The sequence below is a fragment of the Halichoerus grypus genome, chromosome 8, assembly GCF_964656455.1.
Source record: "Halichoerus grypus chromosome 8, mHalGry1.hap1.1, whole genome shotgun sequence".
Lineage (NCBI taxonomy): Eukaryota > Metazoa > Chordata > Mammalia > Carnivora > Phocidae > Halichoerus > Halichoerus grypus.
In genome coordinates, this window is record NC_135719.1 from 125485239 (window position 1) to 125508284 (window position 23046).

At 57.2% G+C, this 23046-nt stretch overlaps 1 protein-coding gene across 5 annotated transcripts in view; it reads right to left on the reverse strand.

The window, feature by feature from the left end:
* Positions 1-576: 576 nt before the first annotated feature.
* Positions 577-23046, reverse strand: part of PGF (placental growth factor) — a 48881-nt gene continuing 26411 nt past the window's right edge. The window contains exons 3-9 of one of the 5 annotated variants that reach the window (XM_078053971.1): positions 16428-16517; positions 11886-11928; positions 7357-7553; positions 6569-6645; positions 4427-4456; positions 4257-4319; positions 577-1376 (exon numbers count right to left, since the gene is read on the reverse strand). In XM_078053971.1, the coding sequence (XP_077910097.1) occupies positions 1349-1376; positions 4257-4319; positions 4427-4456; positions 6569-6645; positions 7357-7553; positions 11886-11928; positions 16428-16436 (447 nt within the window). In that variant the 5' untranslated portion in view covers positions 16437-16517 and the 3' untranslated portion in view covers positions 577-1348. Of the gene's footprint in view, positions 1377-2139; positions 2371-4256; positions 4320-4426; positions 4457-6568; positions 6646-7356; positions 7554-11885; positions 11929-13145; positions 13689-16427; positions 17331-23046 lie in introns of those variants that run through there. The other 4 variants (XM_078053972.1, XM_036072806.2, XM_078053970.1 and 1 more) reach the window with 4 other exon arrangements.

Here is a 23046-nt window from a genome sequence, read left to right on the forward strand (position 1 = left end):
GAAACACACACGTGCGCCTTGCAGGTCACAGGCAGGTGGGAATCTGACAGAATGCGGTCTGGACTGAAAAAAGAAAAAAAGGGAACTTTTTCTCATTTCATGCCAAGGTGTCCAGGACGAAGGCAGAGGAAGATGGGAGGTAAAAAGAAGAAATCGGGCATCTGCAGATCCCCGCCCTCAGCCGCCCAAGCAGGCTGGGGGTGTTGCAGCTGGGACATCTCCTCCAAGGGCTGGGAGAAGCCCGGGAGCCCCCCTTCACTCAGGGTCCGGGATGGGGGTGGGGGCCAGGCACTGGAGTTGCGTGGGGGGCGGGGCTTGGGGGCAGGGGAAGAGGAGGGTGCTCTTGAATTTGAGGCTGTTCCGGGTGGCTGGGGCCAGGGCCCCCCCCTTTGAGGCCAAGATTACATCTTGGGAACCCCTCAGCACGGCAGGAGTGGAGCCCAGGCTTTTGCCCGAAGCAGCTGCGAAGGGACCACCGCCGGGCCTGCGGGAGCCGCCCCGAGCGCGCCGCCCCTCTTCCCGCCCCGCTCCCGCGATCTGCTGTGCCCCGCGGACGCGCCGCCCCGCAAAGCCGGCTCCAGACTAGAATACTTTATTCAAGAGAATCTGGCTTGGCGGTCAGACGCAGTCAGGGGCAGCTGGCTCCACGTCCAGTCAATGGACAGGCCCCCTCTTTGCCTGTGTCCCTGAGAGGGGCAGGCGGTGATGCCCTGACCGTAAAGAACAATGTCCCAGCGCGAGCAGTGACAAGACGTGGAGAGAGACCTAGGGGACAAGCAGTGGCAGAGGCCCCCGGGCAACCGCCGGTCTCCAGAGCGGAGCTTTTGGCTCTGCAGGGAGCCCAGGGGCTGCCAGGCGGAGGAAGACGCCGCGGGCCTCCTCCACCCGCTGCCTGCCTTCCCCGCCTTCCCCTTCCCCTCCCCAGCCTGGGCCAGGGCTCCAGAGCAGGCCCGTCCAGCCCTACGTCGGCCAGGAGCGCCCGGAGCCGGGGATGCCTGTGCACGCGGAGCCCCAGGCCCGGGACCCGGCGACCGTCCCCGCTCCCTTTCCCAGTGCAGGGAAGCCCGCTGGGGCCCCGCTGGCCCCTCACGAAGCCCCAGGTCTTGCTTCTTCTCCAGCTGCAGCGCACGTGGGTCTGGGGCTGCCTTCTTTCTCTCACGTTCTGGTTAAGGCACTGAATTCCTGAGGGTCCTGTCCCTCCATGCCCCTCATTGCGGAGGGAGCAAGTCATTCAGCAGGGATACAATTGGCTAATAAATAGAGGGCAGGTGTCAGCAGGGAGGTAACTGAGTGTGGCCGTAATAAATACAGGAGCCGGGGGTGAGACGTCTCTCCTCCGAGGGGCCGGTTACCTCCGGGGAACAGTATGGCCGCACCTGCCAGAGACCAAACACAGAGACGGGGTATCAGCACCCCGTGAGGGCGGGGGTCCCTCCTATGGGAGGGGGGGGCAAACCTGGAGGGAAAGCTTGGACAGGGAACACAGGGAGATTGCAGCATTCCTGGGTGTCTGCTTGCACCGAGGCCAAGAAGCTAAGAGTTACTCTTCACCAAGCACTTATCCCGGTGCCCAGCCCCATGCTAAGCACTTTTTCATTGCCCTTTAACAACTGCCTATGAGGAAGACCCTATTGTCACTTCCCTTTCGAAGACAAAACAAAACAAAAACAAAAAAAAACCCAAAACCAACTTCAGGCTCAGAGAGGTTAAGACACTTGCCCGAGGTCACACAGCTAGTCAGTCACAGAGCGAACTTTGAACCCAGTCTGGGCTCCACGCAATAATGCCTCTGGTTACTCTAGGACAGCAGTCCCCTAACGGGGGGTCTAGGCAACCCTAGATGTGCATGGAGATTGTCCGAGGGGCGTGTGAGTACTGATGGTACTAAGAGAATGGGTTTGCAGCCTGCACATACCCTCTGCCTGAAGACCATCTGCGTGAGAAAGTGCCTGAGGTCTGCTTTCCCACCGCCTCGCCCACAACTGCCCTGCTCCCTCTGGGAAGGAAAGGAGCATCTTGCCCCTTCCTAAACTGGGTCAGTACTTTGCCCCAGGGTAAAAGTACTGGGGTGGGGACAGTGAACGAAAGGACAACTTGAGATATTAGGGAGGTAAGTGTTAGGAAAGGAGATAGGGCCCACGACTGGGCCACCAAGGCTTTTGCAAGTCAAGTGGTTTCCAAGTCTTCTGCTTTCAACAAAACTGAAGAACAATTTAACGGAATTGTCAGCTAATATGTCAAGAGGAGCGATTTTTTGTTAGCAGATCACCTTGAGGCTTTTGGCAAATAACTTGGAAGGAGTTCAAGTGACTGTGTGACATCTAGTCCCATTTATTTATTTATGTGAGCACGGTTTCTCAACCTTTCCATCTATTAAAAAAATGAGAATGGAATTAATGCTGAATCCTGTCTCAGTCTGGCAAGAGGTAACATTCATTAATGGATTCACTAACTAATTAAAAAGAGGTAGCCACCTCCATCTCATTGAGATGCACTCCCGGTAAGATTGATTATACTTTTGTGTTTCGCATTTATTAAAATATGATGTATTTGTGCTGTTTTGATCAATTGGTACTACTAATAATTATTGTGACGATTTATTCCAGGGGAGAACTTAGAGTTTTCTGTTCACAGGAAAATGAAAAATCATTCAAATTTATATACCATTGTCATGGCAGATAAATACAATAAGGTGATAGATCAGGGACTTTTGAACATTAAAACGTACTAAGCTAGGCCACTCTGGGGGTGGGGAGTGGAAGGGAAACACAAGGTCAAGGGAAAAAGAAGCAATGTAAACACGCAACCACTAAAGCAGAGTGTTCACATTTCTTTTTTAAAGTGAATGATGAGGGGGCACCTGGGTGGCTCAGTCGGTTAAGCGTCTGCCTTCAGCTCAGGTCAGGTCCCAGGGTCCTGGGATCGAGTCCCGCATCGGGCTCCCTGCTCCCCAGGGAGTCTGCTTCTCCCTCTGCCTGCCATTCCCCCTACTTGTGCTCTCTGTCAAATAAATAAAATCTTTTTGTAAAAAAAAGTGAATGATGGTGAGTATTAGGATAGCTTATCCTGTGGGGTAACGTGGAGGGCATATAATGACTTTACTAAAATATTAACATTTATAACATACCAGAAACGATACCCTTTGCAACTGTTTATAATTTTGATGAAAAAGTTCAACATCAACTTAAAAATAAGCAAGGGAGCACCTGAGTTTTTAAAATTTGTTCAGGAGATTCCCAAATGGATGTTTGAGCACCACTGTCCCGGCAAATGGAGCAACGAGACACTTTCGGTCTGGGGCTGCCTGGCAGGGGCTGGGGGAGCCCCACGTTGACTTCACTGCTGGCTTCTCCTTCCAGTCTGTGCCTGGGCCCAAGGGAGAAATGAGGGCCACACACTTTCAGGGGACCAACATCCCCAGAATCCCTGTCCTCATGGAATGGGGTGGAAGTCTCCATTCACGGAGGGGAGGGCTCATGGGGTAGGACATGGGTCAGCTCCAGTCCCATGGTATGAAATGATTTCCTGGAGTCTGGCATGGGGAAGAGGCAGGCTCTAAAGGAGAACCACCGTGCGGCTGAATTTCTGTGCCTGTGAAATATTTTTACTATTTACTCTCACAGATTTGGGCTTTCCCGCTCTAATCCTCCCCCAGACACACACGGGCCTGGGCTCCAGCCTGGGCCTCCAGGTGTGAAGCCAAGATGAGCAGGCAACATTGAGAGGGAAAGAGGAAGCTAGTGGACCCCCAAGGTCCCCTGCATGGGTGGGGAGTGGAGGGGTGGCAAAAATACAGGCCTGGGAGCCGGTCGGGGTGGGGGGTTGCACCTCCCCGGGGCCACTAGGAAGTAGGCCTGGGTACGTCTGCAGTGTCGGACTTGTCATCACTAGCATGAGCAAGTGTGGTGTGGGTCTGTTCCCTGAGGTGCCTGGCACACGGTAAGTGCCTAGTAGATGTCTGCAGAATGACTGAGGGCTCCCCTCCTTCTACACAGAGAGAGAAACGAGGCTCAGAGAGGTGACATGACTTGCTCGGGGCCATGAAGAGACTCGGGGCTAAGCCTGATCAAGAACCAAGGTCCCCTGATGCTTCCTGGGCCCTAGATTCTCCAGGAGATGCTGGCTCCCTGTTCTGCCCCCAGACTGCCCTGGGCCTTGCTTTTCCCTTCCCGACCACTGATCCCTGCCGGCAGGGCTGGGGCTCCCCTCTGGCCCGGCCTCCTTGCCATCCCTGGTCCCCGTCTCCGCACACTCACAGGTGGCAGTCTGTGGGTCTCTGCTTCTCTCTCTTCCTCTTCCCCCTGCCCTTGGGTCTCCTCCTGCAATAAGCCAAAAGCGTCAAGACAAAGTGGCTGGGGGGGCCCCCATGCTAGGACAGGGGCCAGCAGGGCCGAGAATAGCCCGGAGCCCCAGCCAGGCCACTTACCTTTCTGGCTTCATCTTCTCCCACAGAGGCCTGGGAAAATAGAGAGACCAGGGGAGAGTCAGGAAACCAGTAAGTGGGGCTCCCTGCCACCCCCACATCTCTCAGACCTCCAGAGCCTGGGTTCTGCAGTTAGTGCTGACACCACTAGGGAGCAGGATGGAGCCAGCGAGGGAGGGATGGCCAGAGGCCTCTGGGCTTCAGCTTCCACTCTAGGCTCTTGTGATCCCACCAAGAGAGATAGGAATCTCCTCTTGGGGTCCCTTTCCACACCCTTCTGCACTCCTCAGCCTCTTGGCATTAAGTGTGTGGACTTGTGAGTTTGTTCTCTGCTGACTTTCTCTGTTCACTTCCTTCCCTTGTACCTGCCTTTCCTCCCAGAGTGCATTGTGGGAGTTTCTGCAAGGACAGTGAGTGAGGGGCAAGGCCCTGGCCTGGAGGATGGCTGCCACCAGCTGAGGCTCTGCCTGTCAGCGCACACCGCCACCCCCACCCTGGGGATGTATGTCGCTGCTGGCAACAGCAGGGGGAGTGCGTGAGGGGGTGGAATGAAGGGAGGTGAGCGCGAGCCCCACAGTCACCACGCATGCCCTGGCTCAGCCTGCGGGGCTGTGGCTGGTGGCCCAGAAGTGAGAAGAAAGGTGTCCCTGTTGCCCAGCCCGTTGGAAGGGGACAGGGCCTCAGTCTCCCCTGGGAACAGGGTGGGGGCGTGGGCAGTGTGGTAACCGTCCGCTTTGGCGCCAGGGAATGCTGCCCTGGGTATCTCCCCTGGGAGCCAGCGCGGGGCACGGCCCGGGCCAGTCAGGGCCTCTTGGACTGCCTGGTCATGTCTCTGCCATCTTGGGCCTGTAAGAGACACTCTTGGAGCCTCAGTCTCCCCAGTCCACCTGCCCCAAAAGAGTGGTTGGAGGGCAAAGGTGACATAGAAGGTGAAGGGTCACTGAGTGGCACTGGGCCCGGGAGGGCTCACTACTGAACTATTGTTACATGGCTAAGCCCTGGCTAGGACGGAAGGGAGGCAATGGATTAAAGCAGGGCCTCCAACAGAGGTACAGTGAAGAGGGCCTAGAGCCTGGGCTCAGGTCCAAAAGGGGTGGCCAGAGCCCTGGACAGTAGGCAGGGCAAGGCCAGGGCAGTGCTGGGGCTCCTGAAGAAACATGAGAAAGGGCAGGCTCAGGCGTTAGATAGGCGGGGGTTCACTCACTAGCTGTGGCAAATAATGTAACTGTTCCAAGCCTCAGTTTCCTCATCCGTAAAATGGGGACAACAATAGTACCTACTACCTCGTAGGGTTGTTACCAGAGGAGGGACCTTGTCTGCCTTGCTCACTACTGTATTTAAGCATCTAGGATGCGCCTGGCATACAGTAGGCAGTCAATAAATGTTTGTTGAATAACTGAGAAAACATTTAAGGGCCTCGTGTGGGGCTAGGCACAGAAGAGGTGCACACGATAAATAATGGTCCTCCCCCTGTCTTCTGGCCCCAAGACAGGGCTCAGGACGTCTGGTCCGGTGCCTCCATCCATGGCCCAGGGGTACCAGGAGAGTACCAGGTTCCAGCCCATCTCTCTCCTCCCTGAGCCTGGTTAAAGTGTTGGGCCTGCTACTCCTGGTAACTAATGTTCAGGGTGCCCTGGGCAAAGGTGGTGAGACCGGTGCTGGGCAGTCTCCGCCAGGTAGAGGCATGACTTTAAAGAAAGCCCACTGACTCCTTCTTTCTGCTGCTTTTCTCCTGCCGAGCTCATCCCTCTCTGTGCCCCGCAGTCCAGCGTCCCCTCCCCCGGGGAGCCAGCCGGGCCCGGAATGAAGTCCAGGCTAGCAATGTCTTTGGCCCACACACCTCTTCCAGGGCTGTGGCAGCTCCCTCCCATCTCAGGGAGGGGGACAGCGTGCCCCCCACCCCTGCACGTCTAGGACGGACCCAGGCTTCCGCTGCCCCTACGGCGTTGGGGCAGCTGTGCTCCAGCTGATGGGACCCCTTCCCCAGGCCAACCCGGCCCATGTGGGGGATAAAAGGCAGCTGCCGCTGCTCCCCGACTTCCTTGGTCTTCCTCAGCAGGAGGAAGGTGCAGGAGGGATGGGCAGCCGCTCGGCTGAGGTTGCCAAGTACGAAGGGCCTGTCCCAGCTGCTCCCTGAGGACCTACCTGCACTCACAACGGATGTGCTGAGAGAACGTCAGCTCCACATAGGAGGGCCGGTCCTCAGAGTGGATCTTCAGGAGCTTCAGGGAGAGAAGAGTTTGATGCCTGGATTGGGGATGGCTGTGGGTTTCCAACATTCTCTCCACCCTCTCCTCGCAAGGAGGGCCAGACTCTTGTTTCCCACCAGCCTTTGGATGGCGTACTCTCATTCTGCTCTGAGTGGGGGGCAAACAGCCCTTGCACCTGTGTGGGGGTCTGGGGGAGGCCCCTGTCCCTCCTCACCCAGAGCCACCAGCATAGCACCAGCGTAGGAAGGGGGTGCCCTGCCCTGGAGTCAGAGAGACCTGTGTGCCATCTTGGTTCTTCTACCTGCTGAGCAAGTGAAAGAGCAGCTCTGACCCTCAAGCTCTTCCTCGGTGCAACGTACCTAACACTTGCCTTGAGGGACTGAATGTTGAGGTAACAGAAGTCACATTTAGGAGGCGCCTTGTGCAGGGCTCGGCCTCACTAGCAAGGGCTCAATAAACCAGAGTGTGTGTGTGTGTGTGTGTGTGTGTGTACATGAGCGCAAAGCCCAGGGTGTCAAATGCTCCTGGTGCACACACACAGGGACTTCTTGATTCTGAACAGACTTCTTTTCCAAGCTAACCGGATATCCTTGGGTCTCGGGGTGGGACCAGGCTAGAGCCTGGGGAAAGCTGGTATCGCAGGACGTGAGTGGGCCCCATGCTGGCCCGGGGGGGCCCATGACGGGGACCGCGGCCCGCCCGCCTCCCGGCCGGGGCACCTACCTGCATGGTGACGTTGACGGTCTCTGCGGGCACACAGTGCAGGTTCTCGTCCCCACAGCAGCCGGCGCAGCGCAGCAGGGAGACGCAGGACGGGCTGAACATGTGCTCCACCTCGCCGGGGTACTCCGACACGATGTCCACCAACCTCTCCAGTGCCCGGCAGTAGCTGCGGCCCCACACCTCCTGGAAGGGCACCACTACAAGGAGGCACACACGGCCGCGTCGGGCTCCAGTCCCTGCTCCCCAGGCCCTGCAGGGCCTTGCAGGTTCAGCCACGCTCCCTCCTCCAGAAAGCCCCCAGCCTCTGTGAGCTCCCTGTGCTCTGAACCCCTGACACGAGGCCTCTGGGGTGACTGCTGGCTGCGCAGCTCATCTGCCGCACAGAAATCCCAGCCCCGTGGAGTTGCTCAGTGCCGGGCTCTCCACTCTGTTCTCCGCGCAGGCACCCAAATCGGCTTTGGTGCCCTTGGAGCTTGGAGGAGCGTGTCTTGGCAGCTCCTCAGGCCCTCTGGGTCTTTCTCAGGCCTGATCGAGTGCTTTCTCGATCATGGGGAATTTGCAGAAAGCAGTCAGTTCAGCATGACTGGCTTGTAGAGTCCCACAGGGAGGGTTAGCCTTCCCCTTAGTCCTCATTTTCTGCCCCGCTCTGAGCCAGCTCCTCTACCTGGCAGCCAAGGCCACAGCCAGCAATGTGCCCCGAGCCCACTCTCCGTATCCATCACCCTCACACCACGCCCGGCTGCATCACTGTAACTCCCACCTTTGGGATATGCTCCGTGTCCCCTTCCCTTTTCTAACCAAATAAAGCCCACCACCCCACCTCCTCTCTGAAGCCTTCCCCAACTTCCCCAGTCTGAACAATATTCCTCCTTGCAGCAGAATTTGGCCCCTGGGGCCTTGCCCTATCTTGGCCACTAGTAGATCTTATCTCCTCTACAACCAAGTTGAGGCTCCGTGAGGACAGGAGCCCAAGCACCATGGGGAACACAGGCTAAGTAATGTCTGATTGGTTAGATGATAGTTCACTGAGACTTATCACAGACACCCCTGACCCCTTCTAGGTCCTGGTGTGGTCATGACCAGGATCTCGTGTGGGCTGATCTGGAATCTCTCAAAAGATGCTGCTCCTTCAGGGAAAGGCCTGGGGCCTGGTCCCAAACAGAGGCTCATAGGAAGTGAGTAGCTAGAGCTAGGAGACCTGGCTTCTAGTCCTGGCCCTATCCTGGGCTGTATGACCTTGGGGAGGTCACTTAACCTTTCTGGGTATATCAGTTTCCTCAGCCAGGGGAAAACAAAAAGGTTGGGACTAGATGGTTGCTAAGGCCTCTCTTGGCTCTGACAGACGGTCTGGGATTCTGTGCGTGCAACCCTGCCCAGCCTTGAGACTGTGGGCAGAGAGACCTCTCCCACACTGGGTCATCCTGCCCTATACCTGACAGTTGTCATCAGCTGATGGGGGAGGATAGGGCAGCTGGATCACCTGGGGACCCCACAGCCTCTGTCCCAGAGCCGTGGCCTCTCCTGACAGCCCCTCACTTCTCCCCACGGCCTTTCCTAGGAGACAGAAGGGGCCAAAGTCCATTCCACTGAGCCTGCAAGGCCTAGTCTCAGGGTAATCTTAGAGGAAAAATAAACTTCAGCCCTAACAGAGGCCCTCTGGTAAGGGCTGCAAGCTGGTGGAAAATACCCAAGAGGTGGTGTGTCCCCGTGGAGCTGGCCAAGGCAGCACAGAGGCAATAAACCACGCTTATCTGGGTGTCTGCCGCTCCATTCTGCCCTGTCTGCTTAGGGGGTACTAGGGGCTGGGCCTGGGGACCCGCGGGTTGCCAGATGACTCCCCTGGTCCCACCTCTCCAGGCCACAGGGATACTCTCCCTGGACCCAAGTGGGAAACAAGCCCTCTCCCTGTGAGCAGCCACGGTGCCCTGGGGAAGCTGGCCTGTGCGGTTTGAGGCTGGGCGAGCCTGTCCCTATTGTAACTGCAGGAGCGCGTGTTCAGTCTGAAATCCACGAACACTGCGGAACTCGGAGTGTTTAATCTCCGCCACGGACAACATAAATAACAGCAGAGGGACAGCCAGCTGCCAAAGTGCCATGGAAAGCTCAGGCCCCTGCTCTGGGACCAGCCATTGAGGGGGGGGAGGTAAGCAGCAGAGAAGGGGCACCTCAACCCCCTCCCATTCTCCACACGGACCCCCACCCGGCTGGGCAGGCAGGGCCACGGCCAGGTCAAGTAGAGCTGCCTGGGTTTGGCGGCAGAATGGATCTCCTTTCCTTACCCCACACCCCGCTATGCTCCAGGGCCGCGGAATCTGCCACTTTGTGGGCCACATGGCCAGACCGTGTGGGGAGGAGGAGGGGGAGAGGGCTAAGAAGGAGGCGGGCTGGGCCTGGTTTATCTGGCGGCCACCAGGAAAGAGGGCAATTCATCCCTGGAGGCCACAGTCTGGGCATGTGGGAGAAACAGAGCGGGCTGTGAGGGGCTGGCTCCTGGAGCATGGGGACTGCTCCCAGATGGAGGCTGAGCCCCTCAGGAGAGAACTCTGCTCAGCAGCCCCCAAGAGCACTTCCTCTGGCCCCAGACCTGCTCCAGAGGCAGGGTGAGGTAAGATGGACTGGAGGCCGTGGCTCCGTCAGGCTCCTGGCCAGGGCTGGCCGGTCCCATGGGCTGCTGCTGGGGCCTCAGATGGGCTCTCCGCAATCTCTCACCAGCTCCAGGGGCGAGCCTCCCATCCTGCTCCAGCTGCCTAGCAGCCAGGACAGAGGAATCGCAGGAAGGGAAGTGTTTAATCCTGAGAGCAAGCTCCTAGGGAGGGGCCACAGGGCTGGGCGGAGCCACGGGCCACCAGCCTGGGTTCAGCAGGTGTCCCCTCCATGCACTGGCAGGGCACACAGCCAGCCTGCCGAAAGGGACATCCTGCTCATGCTTGCTCAGCCGTGAGCCACGGGGAGGCCTGGTGCTATGCACACCGACTTTGCCACATATACTGAGGCGCGTCTGAGGCTTTAGGAGACCCCAAGGGCCTCTCTGAGCCTCAGGTTCTCCTTCTATAAAAGGTAGAGCATATGAATGCCTTCCCAGTTCACAGCCTGTGGGCAGCTCAGAATTGCAGTAAGTGCCCAATGCTAGTACCATGAATAGTAATAGTAAAAATCAACGTCCATGGCTGCAAAATACAGAGCATGCTGTCTCTTGTCTGGTGTTAGCGAGAGGGGATGGCATTTCCATATGGTGGTGACTGGGGTCCCAAACTCATGGTACTTGCCCTGGCCACAATACAGATCCCTGACTGATTGGGATGACAGGTGAGCTGCCCTAACGAACTGACACGTCTAAGCCTCCTCACCCCTGTTCCTGGGAGACATATACTCCTGTGTCTCCTCCCTGGAGTCAGAGAAGTGCACAATCTTAGAGAAAGAACCTTGGATATCATGTAATCTAATATTCCCATTTTACAGATGAGGAAACGGAGGCTCAGACTTCTTTGGTGACTGTTGCCTGAAATACACTAAAAGCATCAAAGAGGCCATGGGGTGGAGATGGTTGATGGGCCCCTCCCCAAATCCCGAGAGCATGATATTGTGCCAGTCCCAGGGGGCACAGCAGGGAGGGGGGGGAGTGTCAGTGAAGTTAAGGGCTGCTACCTCCCCCGCCTTCTCAGTGCCCGAGGGGCCTGGGACTCTGTGCCCAAGAGGCCCAGAAGCATAGCCAGGCCCAGGAGAGGTTGGCCACCAGGCGGGTAGGGCAGCAGAGGGAGGGTGTTCCCGCTTTCGGAGGCTATCACAAGTGTGCGTGTGCACGCCCCTACACGCTCCCTCTCCCACGGCACGATAGGAAGGCTCGGTAGTGGTGTGTGGCTTTGCTGCACGTCCCAGAGAGGCAGGGAGGGAGGAGCGAGGCAGGGGGCCTGGCATGGGACTCCTGCCTTCTGCACGTATGTCTCTTTGGCAAATGACACACCCTTTGATGATTGCCTCTTGATGCAACCCAGGGTGGGGAGTGGAGGGGCCTGGGAGGGCAGGACTCATGTTCTGTCTGTTTGTAATCAATGGAAAGGCCTGGTCAGATCCCCGCAGCTCCGCCAGGGCTGGGCTTCTGGGAAGGTCCCCTCACCCCTCCCTAATCCTCTTGACTGCTTGCCCACTGCAACCAGCTCCCAGACCCCTAGTGCAGCCCCTAGCTCTCACTGCCTGCACTGCCCTCCGAGACCCCATCTGCCTCCTTACATCACGTTGGGAAGGGGCTCCGAGCCAACTGGACGAACCCTGGGTATACCGGCCCCAGCCTCACTCTCTGTGGGCTGGGTGACCCTGGCCCAGGAACACACCTCACTAGACCTCTAGGTCCCAATGAAGGATCTCTCAGGTCCTGCCAACTTTGTCAGCCAGGATGTCAGCCAGCGTGCAGACTCTCCCGAACTTCCTATCAGCCCGTGCCCATCCTTGACGCCAATCCCTTCTTATTCTGTGCAGAGGACTGGGAGGAGCGGGTTTGGTGAGCATGTGCATCCCCAGCCCAGTGTGCTTACCTTCCACCTCTGATGAGCCATTCCCAGCAGACAAGGCCCACTGCTGCGGACAGAAAGGGGCAGAGGTGAGGGGGGTCCACCTGGGGCCTCTGCACTCTGTGGCTGAGTTGGCGAGAGGGCAGAGGCCCCTCTGAGCTCCTTGCCACCCGCTGCCCACACCCTGCCCCGTCTCAGAGCCGCCTCTTTCCGAGCTCAGCTAAAACCTCCCTGGACCCTGGATGGATCCCATCCCTCTCTCTGGCCTCAGTTTCCTCATTTGGAAAGAGTGGGAGGCTAGAGGATTTGGGAGACCCTTTGCCTTCTGTGTCTCAAAGATCTTGCAATCCTTCGGGGTCTCCCTTCTCCCCAGCCCCAGGCCAGCCCTGCGGGCCCCTGTGCAACACGCCTTGGCTGGGCGCCAGAGCTCGGGGGAGGTGATCAGCTGGTGGAAGCTGAGGGGCTGGAGCGGGTGGCGCCAGGAGCCAGTGCTGCGGGTAAGGTTACACCTCTGGCCAGCCCCACAGCGGACAGGCAGCGGCAGGTAGGTAGTGGGGCTCTTCCGTCCCACAGGGCTGCCCAGCCCACCCGCTCCCCGGTTGGAGCTGGAGACTCCTGGGGCAGCAGGACAGTGCAGTGGGAAGGGATCTCATTGGCTTTGTCAGGATTTCACTGCCCAAGCTGGCTCCCAGCCAGACTCACCCGGCTCCTGGGAAAAGAGCCCTGCTCGCTTCCCCAGGCCCTGCACGCAGGAACTGTGACTGCCCACTCGGGGAAAGAGGGCACAGCAGGACCTCTTGTCTCACCCGTAGCCCACCCAGAAGCCCTGGGCTCACCCAGAGCCCCGGTGGGGGCAGGGCCCAGCCTCCCCACCAATGGCCTCTTCAGCTGGCTTCCCCGCCACCAGGCCAGGTCAGAGGTCCTGGGGGCGCCTGCCTGGTCATGGGGCCCCGACCCTGACCACAAGGCCAGGGACCCGCCAGGGATTAGCGCAGAGATGCTTTTAGCAAAGCCACCAGGGCTCCAGGGGCCAGACAGGAAACCTCCCTCCCTTCCCTGTGGCTTCCCTGCCCCCGCCAAGACAGACCCCGGAGCTGGAGTCTGGGACAGCCCAGCCTGAGGTCTCCTCCCAGAAGACGTGGTCCAGCCTGGCTCCTGGGAAGTGTGTGGACATCCATGGAGGTGCCGCTCCCCCAAGGGGGTCTGTGATTTCAGAACCCCTGCCTCGAGTGCTGGAGGCTGGGAAGATTAGGGGGGCCAGGCTGGGGTTGGGATAGGTCTTACCTGGGGGGGCACAGCGGGCAGTGCCAGCCCAGCCAGGAGCTGCAGGAAGCAAGTGAACAGCCTCATGGCAGGCATCTTCTCAGACGTCCCAAGCCAGGAGGTTCCAAGGGAAAACCACCATGCTCGGCCCCCTGGGGGAGCCCCTGGCACAGGAGGAGAGGACCTCACTGCTGCCCCGAGGTCCCCGCAGGTGGCCCGAGCATCCTCTGGAAGCCCCAGGAGCCTGGAGCCCGCAGGCAGGGCTGGGGCCGGGGCACCTGATGCGGAGCGCCCGGCGGGGCGGGGCGGTGTGGGGCAGGCGGGTCCCTGGGGAGGGCCCGTCGGGCGCCCAGCGCGACCCCAGGGCCTCTCTTGGCTGGCCAGTGGAGACGCAGTCTCCTCTTCAGACTGCAGCTCCCTTCTGGGACTGCAGCCTGTTGGCGACTGGGTTTCAAGGGCCGTGAGTGGGGCGGGGCTGCAGGCCCGCCCCGCCCACCGTCGACGAGGCCTGGGAGCGGCCGAGCGCCTCGCGGGGCTGGGGTGGCGGCGGCGGCGGCGGCGACGACGCGGACCCGAGCGCGCCCGGGCCGCAGCGCGCGGAAGGGACGCCCCCCACCCAACCCCACCCACCCCCCATCCCCCGCCGCTGCGGCTCCCGCCCCGCCGCCGCCGCCGCCCAGCCCGCAGCTGCCCCCGGGGCCGCTCGGAGCCTGGTGCCCCGCGGGGCGCCCGTGACCTAGGCGGCACCCGGTGCCGACCCGCAGAGGGGCCGACGGCTGCGCTCCCGCTCCTCTAGGCCGGCGTGGCTGCGGGCAGCCGGGTGGTGGAGCCCAGCGTTTGCCACGAGGCTCCTGACTTCAGCGGCCCCTGCAGAAACTGCAGCTCCAGAACCCTAGGAAGGCAGCAGCGTGCCCCCTGTGCCATCCCCACAGTCCTCAGGGGTGAAAGGAGGATTTTACAGATTTTATAGATGAAGACACCGAGGTTCCCAGAGTGCCCCTGCCTGTATATGTTGTACATACATATGCACTCTGGAAAAGGGTATGCGTGTGTGTCTGTGTGTTTTTGAGGAACTGACAGAGACAACACACAAGCGTGGGGCTCCAGAGCCGCCTCTCCACCCCAGGCATACTTCTGGCCTAGCACGCAGACAGCAGGGCACCCCAGCTGTGGGCACCTGGCTGAGGGTCCAGCACCATTTTCTCCTGTGGGAAGCGGCTTTCTCAGGCTGCCACATGTAGTTTGGAGAGTGGCCTAGTGCTGCATTTCCTCCCGGTCCAGGAGGAGGAAATGCTCTAACTGGGCAGGGGTCTGCCTCTAGGGGTCTGTGTGTGTGGGTGTGTGGGTGTGCATGTGTAGGGGCATTTGTGTGTGACTGTGGAGGTCCACGTGTGCCAGGAGTCTATGTGGTCTGGCTGTCTATCTGCGTGTGTCTGCCGTATGTTCAAGTGCGGCTTGTGTGTGGGTCTGGCCTCTCAGTAGCTCTGTATGCTTGCGTGATTTTGTGTGTCTGTGTCCGCTGTGTCTCTAGGTGTGTTTGCAAGTGTGTCTGAATGTGCATTTGAGTGTGACTGTGAGTCTGTATGCCTGCCTGTCTTTGTGTGTCTTTCTGTGTGGGTGAATATCTGGACTGGCTTCCGTGAAAGACTGTGCATCTCTGGGCATTTGTGTGTGCCCTCCTGCAGTCCTTGCGTGTTCATCACCCCCACTGCCCTCCCTGCACAGCCCCCTGGCTGCAAGAACCTGGCAGGAGTCAAGGATTGGCCTGGGCCTGGGGCCGGTGGGCGCCGTGGGAGAGGGGGAGGCCTGGGAGGCAGCCCCTACCGCTCACATTCCAGCCAGAAGCAGAGAGGCCAGGGCAGCCCCAACTCTCACCCCAGTGACCTCTGTGTCCATTGCCTGCCTGCCCACCCACGCGGGCCTGCCAGAGAGACTGCCGCCCTGCCTGGCCAAGCCCGGAGGTCCAAGAGCCAGGGGCCAGTCATCGGCCAGCTAAGCGGGGGCTGCAAAGAACATTCCGACGAGCTCCAACATGCTAGGGCTCGTGGAGCAGACAGACTCCTTCCTGGGCCCAGGGTCATGGTGGAGGGTTGTCTGGGCATTGCTGTGTATGTGTATGGGGGTGAGTAGATGTGTGTTTGTGCATATCTCGATCATGTATGTTTGCCCATAACATCTGTGTATGCGTAGTACATGCGTTTATGTGTGTCTTTATTTTGGATTTGGATTTGTGTATGTGGGCACAGGTGTGTGTTGTGCATGAGTATGTGTATTTAAATATCTGTATTGTATCTGCTTGTCTGTAACTGAAGGGTTTGAGCACTCATGCATTGGGCATGTTTGCCTGTGACTGTGTATGTAGAGGTGTGCATATATTGTTTATGTGCATGTGTTTGCGTTCATTCATTCTTTCATTTGACGCAAAGCTTCAGCCCTACTGTGCTTTAGGCACTGCCCCCGGGGGCATGCGGTGCAGAGGTTCCCTCAAAGTTTCTGTTCGTGGGGGCTGGTACAGACGGCTGAGGCGTCTCCTCTCTTTCTACACTCTTGAGTGAGCTCAATACCTGGACAATGTCTGGGGCGCCTGGGTGGCTCAGTCGGTTAAGCGTCTGCCTTCGGCTCAGGTCATGTTCCCAGGGTCCTGGGATCGAGCCCCACATCGGGCTCCCTGCGCTGCGGGACGCCTGCTTCTCCCTCTCCCTCTCCCCCTGCTTGTGTTCCTTCTCTTGCTATCTCTCTCTGTCAAATAAATAAATCTTTAAAAAAAAAAATACCTGGACAATGTCTGCGGTTCCCACAAGTGGGCCTGTTCTGTCACTAACCTGGGGACCATAGGCTTCTAAACCTGGCTTCTTGCGTCGTGAGATGAAATAGCTAGGGTAGGCTGGGGGCCGAAACCAATGAGACCCAACATTTCCACGGGTTAGATAGAAGCCTGCTCTTGTTCACGTCCAGTCCAGGGCAGGTGTGCTGGTGGCTCTGCCCTCCTGAGCTGCGAGTCTAGCCCTTACCGGCCGTATAACCTAAAGTCACTCCCTCTGCTTCTCAGAGCCCCCACTGCCTCCATCCAAAGTGGGAATAATAACAGTCCTCTTTATTGATCGCCTGATTTCTGATTCAACTTTTGATTCTTACTAGAGATACAAAAACACTCCAGTTACAGAGCAGGGTCCTTGCCATCACGGACATGAGACAGATGGAAAATAAAGAATTGTATGCTTCTGCTAACTGCAAGGAGCAAACGATGGGGGGAGGCGCATGTGCGTGCAGCCTCCTCCACCTCCCGTGCCCCCGTATTCTCACCATCACCATCCAGGCGGTCAGGTCCCAGCTGTCATCGAGGCCTTCGGAGCAGATCCACTAGCAGAGTCAACGCCACAACTCCACACTGAACTGTTTATCGTCGCAATCATTTGTTGGTGTTGCAGGGAGAGAGATGACGTTTAGTGAGCACTTATGATGGGCCAAGCACTGTGCCTGGTGCTTGAGTCACTTCAACTTGGCTGAATTCCACCACAGCCCTGGGAGGTAGTTTGAATTATTCCTATTTTGAAGATGGGAAGATGGAGGTGCAGGGAGTTTAAGTAATTTGCCCACGGTCATTTAGCTACTAGAGAAGTGATGAGATGAGGGTCAACCTAGGTCTTTCTCCAAGCTCTTTCCAGTGAGCATAAGCTGTCTCTGCCAACCATATTGCAAATACCTTGAAGGTAGGGTCCATGTCTTGAACCTTTTCTGAGTCTTCCCCTTGCCGGAGCAGAGTGGATGCCTGGCAGACTCTGAAACGTTGATGTGTGGGATGGAGAAGCCCTCATCCCAGGCCTGGAGCTGACCTTGTCACAGGGAGTCAGGCAAATATAGGTAAACACAGGGGTCTAGGCCATGGAAACACTGTCTAGGCCATGACAATAGTCACCCTGAGCAGCTGTGGGGTCTAGTCCTGCATGTCAGGCTGCCAGGCCAGCCCCTTCCTCCCAAGGCTGCCCCCAAACACTCAGCTTCCCACACCTTGCATTAGTCACAGTTTTAGCCTGAAACACCTGCCTCAACCCATCCCAATTTCTTGTCTTTCAGCTTCCTGACTCATTTTCCCATTTTGGTCTAGCCTCTTCATTGTCTTGACCCTCTGAACTATTTCCTAACTATGACCTTTTCCTATTCCCTTGATGGCAATTCAGCATCTGCCTCTGGAGCACTGTCCCTGAGCCCCAGACCTGGGTATGGCCAGAGGTGGGTGAGAAGTAGAGTATCCAAGGACTAGAATCTCTCCTTTCCTGGCTGGCAGGGACAGCAGTAGCGGGCAGCTGGGGCCGAGGGCCTTTCGACTTTATAGGCTGGATGAGCTGTAGCCACCAGCTAGCCAAGGTCATCAGCGGGAAGCTGCCTGGTTGGCCTTCTCTACCTTCTCCTCCTCCCCTCGGGCTGGGATTTCCTGTGGGCCCACCCCAGCCTTAACACTGAGCCCCTTTCCTTCTCTCCACGCACTTCTTCCGGGCGGGCTGCGATGGCCTGGCTGGCCACCACCGCTGGGTGAGACACCCCTCATCCAGCACCCAGCACCTTGAATTGTTTCTCCATCATAGCACCAGGCCGTCAGTCTCATCACTGCCTAGCTACTTGTCTGTCTTCCCTCAGACTGTAGGTCTGAGAAGGCAGGCACTTGTTCACCTTTGGATCGCCAGCACCTTGTCCAGTGTCTGGCACACAATAAGGGCTTAATGTTTGTTGAGTTGGATCACTCCTCCAAGCACTCTCTCCTCTCCCCACAGGGACTATGTCCCAAGTCTGCCCATTCCTTACCCAATTGTCCTTCAGTCTTCAGAGGTAGCCCTCCTAGACCCCATGCCCGAGACAACTTGGGTGGGCCTCTCTGGTAGGGGCAAGTGTGGGAGGACAACCTCCCATTACTATGTAATCACGCCCTGGGTTGGTCACCACAGCCCCGCCAGCCCCCAGGGGACAAGGCTCATGCTTCTGGCCAGAGACCAGAACCCAGTGGGGGGCCTGGGGTGGGGTCAAGTTGGAAAGGAGACAAAAGTAGAGCCCACGGGTGACCAAGTGGTTCCCGGGGGGCGGGAAACAAGATGGCATCAGCACGAGGGCTGTGAACAAGGGAAGCCAGGCAAGGTGCCCGCCGCCTTGTCCCAGGCCTTCGGGGCGACGCGTCGTCACCAGAGGATCGGAAACCTGTACTTTGGGAACTTGGCAGTCAGGGCTGGGTTTTTCGTGTTTTCTGTAATTATTTCCCTTTTGTTCTCCCTTAGTATTTAGTAAAGCCCTTTGTGAAAATGCCAGCTGGTCCCAGCTGTGCTAAGAGGATGACAAAGGGGTCCTCTGTGTGTGCTTGGCCCTCCACTTTAATGGAGGGACCTCGCTTAGTGGTGACAGCAGAGTCAAGGACCACCAAGGGCAAAGGGAGGCTCTGGGGCCACAGTCAGCACCTCGTGTTCAGCAGCCTCTCTGACGCTGAGCCTCCTTCCTGGTCCCAGACGGGGCTTTATTGAAACCAGAGGGGCTGGAGGGCTGGCCAGCCACGGCTGCTTGGAGGGAGGGCATTTGTTTGGATCCTGGTGGTGTCCAAAGCTCTCGAGACATCCAGAGGCCAGGCACCTGCTGTGCTCCGGCTACCCAAAGCGGGGGGGCAGTCCCTCCCCAGCTGGGGCCACTTGGCAAGCTGATGTCGAGGAATCAGGCTCACGAGCGGGTGCCGGAGCTGCCTCCTTTTCCTGCCCTCCCAGCCCAGGAGCCTTGCTAAGTCTTGGTCCCCTGCCTGCACGCTGCCCACCAGGATGGAGGCTCAGCTGGTCCCTTCCCAACTGCAGGGACCCCTCCGCATCCTTATCTCCTGTGACTATGCCCTGATTCTCCTCCTGGCCCTCATCTTTTCCCCATTGCGTCTCTCAGCTGCCCTGGTGAGAGGGGCCTGGGAGACCTTCCTCCTCAGGAACAATCGCCCCTTTCTCTCTGTTGTGTAAGTGATACACGAGGAGAGGAAGCTATTTGTAACTAATCGGCTGTGATGTGGAACGGAGCTCAGGGAGCCGACAGCTCAGGGCTGTCCCGCCACTGCGACAGCTGGGTGGTTGGGGACGGCAGGGCACCCTTCTCCTCCCCCACCCTGCCGGGGAGGCCTGAGGGCTGATGGTGGGTGGGAACACCGCTGCGCAATAGGCTCTGCGTGTGACACACTGAGTATCTGGGAATCCCGCAACCACCTTCGAGGGAAGTATTGTTTTTCCCACGTTTCAGATGAGGAAGCACAGGCTCAGAGAGGTGAATTCCCTCAGCTAGCAAACAGCAGGAGGGAGAGGGACGGACTGGGACCAGCTGAGGCCATACAAGGAGGCAGTGTTGCGCAGGGATTACTAGCTACGTGACCTTAGGCAAGTCTTTTCAGCTTTCCAACACCAACTCAGAGGCTGATTGTGTGATTTAAATGAGCAAGTGGAAGTCGGTCATGTAGCACAGTGCCCGGGACACGGTATGTGCTTAATGACTTCAGCTACTATGATCATTTCCTGCAAAAAGGGGAATTGTCAAGTTGCAAGTAGATGATCACCGTGGATAGCAGAAAAGCCATCCCGGAGGAGGTAAGGCTTCTAGATTATTCTTCTGCCCTCCGAGCGGTGGAGCTAGCCTCAGGGACCTCCTTCTCCATAGAGTGGAATCCAGGGAAAGGGTGGGAGGGAAGGGGTCCTCCTCAACCATTGGGCCCCTTCTCTGTGTCACTCATATAAGGAGGCAGAGATGCTCCTCATTCATAGATTATCACAGATAATTATGAATTCACATCTGAAAAACCAGAATCAAGGTGCAAAGCGCTCTGGGAGCATAAAGAGTGGGGAACATGATGCTGGCATGTGTGGATGGGGGTGGAGAATCAAAATAAGTATTAGATCTCCCTGGCCTGGGAATCCTGGTCATCCTTTCTCCCGGGAAGGCACTCACCCCAGAAACTGGAAGATTCTGTGAAAGGGAAAGGGAGATGGGCCCTAGAACCAGCGCCTGGGGCTTCTTGGGGAAGAAGGTCTTCATGCCCCAGCCATTTCTTCAAGGTGGCAATGTGACAAAAATCTTCTGCAGGGACTCCCCCAAAGGAAAAAAAGACCCCAAAACAACAAAAACATAAGGCCTGCTTTCCAGGTAGTCACTGAAGGACTTCTCTGAGCACTTGTGGGAAGGTCGAGGAAAATAGCAACCAAAAGACCCATCCTCACCCCTCGACCTCACGACACTGTGTCCAGAGACTGCAGAGTTTAGGGAAGCAGCCAGTCGCTCAGCATCCCAGAACCGGCAGTGGGCCAAAGGCCTGGAGTCTTTGCTTGGTGCTCACCCCGAGGCAGAGAATCCGGGGTGGGGGGAGAGGGGGCTTCTGTTTCTGTCAGGAATGACGCTGTCTCTGTCGTGGGTCGAAAGGCCGGGGGAGACAGTACAGACTAAACATCTCATAATTGGAACAGCGTGGATGTGGGTGAGGATCCCTATGAGGGCTTATATCTGTTCCATTTTAATGTCATCTCTGGGAGTGTTAACCACTGGTCAAGTTGTCATTCTGTACTTCAGAGGGAGGGGGGCGGCTGGTGAATCAGCAGGACTCAAGCTAACGATGGGGGAGGGGAGGGCTGGGACTGCATCTTCTGTAGGTTCTTTGTGCACTCAGCCCTACTCAGTGCCAGTCCCTGGGCTCAGCGCTGGGGACACCAAGATGGTGGCCTTTGAGGAGCCTCTGGTCCAGCAGGAAAGGCTTAATGTTGTCTCAAACAATACCAAATCTGGGCAAACAAAACCCTACAAGGCTTCTGCCACAGACTTACGATCACAGGCAGGTGAGCAGCTCTAAATCTCAGATGGCCTATCCTCTTGAGGACTTTCAGGCATGTGAAAGAGAATGTTCCAGAGAATTCCCAGGAGGTCTACAGAGGGGCAAGAAAGGCTTTGCATAGAGAAGGTAATGCTTATGCTGCGTCTTACAGGATGAATGGAAGTTTATCAGGAATCAAAGGGCCAAAGGATCATTGCAGTCAAGGGGAGTAGCTTGGAGAGGTATGGATTAGCTGAGGGACATTGAGGAATCTGGTGGGGCTCGACTGTGAGCAGGGGAGGAGGACTGTGTCTGGAGCTGAGCAAGATGTAGAAGGAAAGGCTGAGGTCAGATTGTGAAGTGCTTTGAAGGCAGTGTTGAGGGTTCATAGTTTATTCCAAGGGCTCCAGGGAGCCATTGCAAGTTCTTGAGCAGGAGAGTGAAATGGCCAGATGTGTATTTTGTAGAAGCAACTCAGGGCAGGTGGAGGGTTCAGCCTGGAGGCAAGAAGACCGGATCTGTCATTATCACGGAACTGAGAGTGGCCTGAATCAGGTAGTGGCTGTGGGAGGCGATGGGAGGGGCCAATGCTACCCAGATAGAAGCTCGTTTTCAGGCCTTCTTTAGAGCTGGCTATGGCCTGATGACTAAGTTCTGGCCAGCTTTTGCCCCTTACGGCTTCTTAGGGCACTGGGGATAAGTGGAAGCGTTGGGTTTGACCCCTGGGAAGTCTTTTCAAAGAGAGAGGCATTTCTATCTGCCAAGTTTTTGCCTCGAACTCAAATATGATGTTAGCAGTTTGTGCAGTCATTTTGGAGTAGGAAGATGAGTTGGAAGGACACTGAGTCCCTAAAAATGTTCAGGGTCACCATATAAGCCCTGGTGTGCTTATATTCAGAATGATTTTATGTGAAAGGTAAATAAGCTTCTATTTCATTCACGTCACAGTTATTTTGGAGTTTTCTGTTAACATATGGGCTGTTCCCATTTTGCCTCATAAAGGTGAAAAAATGAGTTCCACAGTTCTACATGGGTTTTATAGAAAAAAGACTGCATTCTCCCATGGCTTATCCTGGGGAATATCACTGCTTCCTGGGGAGAATCGGGGCTCTCCCATTCCCCCACAGTTCAAAGCAGGAACGGGGAGGCCACTGTTAAGGATACAGATGTTGGGGCCTAGCTGAGCTGGACCCGCCTCCGCAGCCACATCCCTCCCTTCCCAGCGCTCATCTTCTCCCAGAGAGCACAGGAAGGAAACTGTGTTGGGGGCAAGGGGTGCAGAGGGGAGCCAGATTAGTTCCTCTTATGGTTGGATTCCCAGGGGTGGAGGAGACAGAATGTCTAGCAGAGTCTTCAGCAGACAGACAGTGGACCTCCGGCTGGCCCTCCAGGCCCCAGGCTCTTCTCTGAGTCAAAGAACACTTGGCTGCTTCTCCAAAGATCCTTCTCTGCCTCCAGCTCCCCTCATCTTGGAGAAGAACAGGGTCCTTGAGTGTATAGCCCTGGAGGCCCTAAGGGGCAGCACTGGCTCCTGCCTAGGGTAAAATGGAAGGAGTGGGAGCAGGGGGGCAGTTGGGCTGCAAAGGACATCTGCAGCTGCACTCTCCGACTTTCAAGCTCTAGCTTTAGGTCAGGAAAGCTCTGGGGAGTCGATTTCTCCCCAAGTACTAATCGAATGCTCTAGATGACCTCAAATACTTTGAATCACTTCCCAATCTTTCTGCCAGGAACCTGCGGGAGTTCCCAGGAACGCACACTTACTGAGCACTTAGTATATGGCAGGTCTCACGTGCACAAGTCTGACCTCATCCCATCCTCCCAACAGTCCTGAGAGCTGGCATCGGCCCCAGATTAAGTAACTTGTCTCAGGTCACCCAGCCAATGAGCGGCTGAGCTGGACCATGAACACTAGTCACGTGACTCCAAAGACCAGCTTTCTGTGCTGGACGTTGCTGGGGAGTCCCAGGGGGGATGTGTGTGGGGGGGCTGCCTCTGCCTGAAGTCACAGAGGGCAGTTTCCAGGTCGTTCCAAACCTAGATCGGGTTGTGAAGGAGGGGCACGGTCCTGGGTGTCCTGATCTTCCCAGCTCCCTTGCATCCCACCCCATCTCACCACCCGCT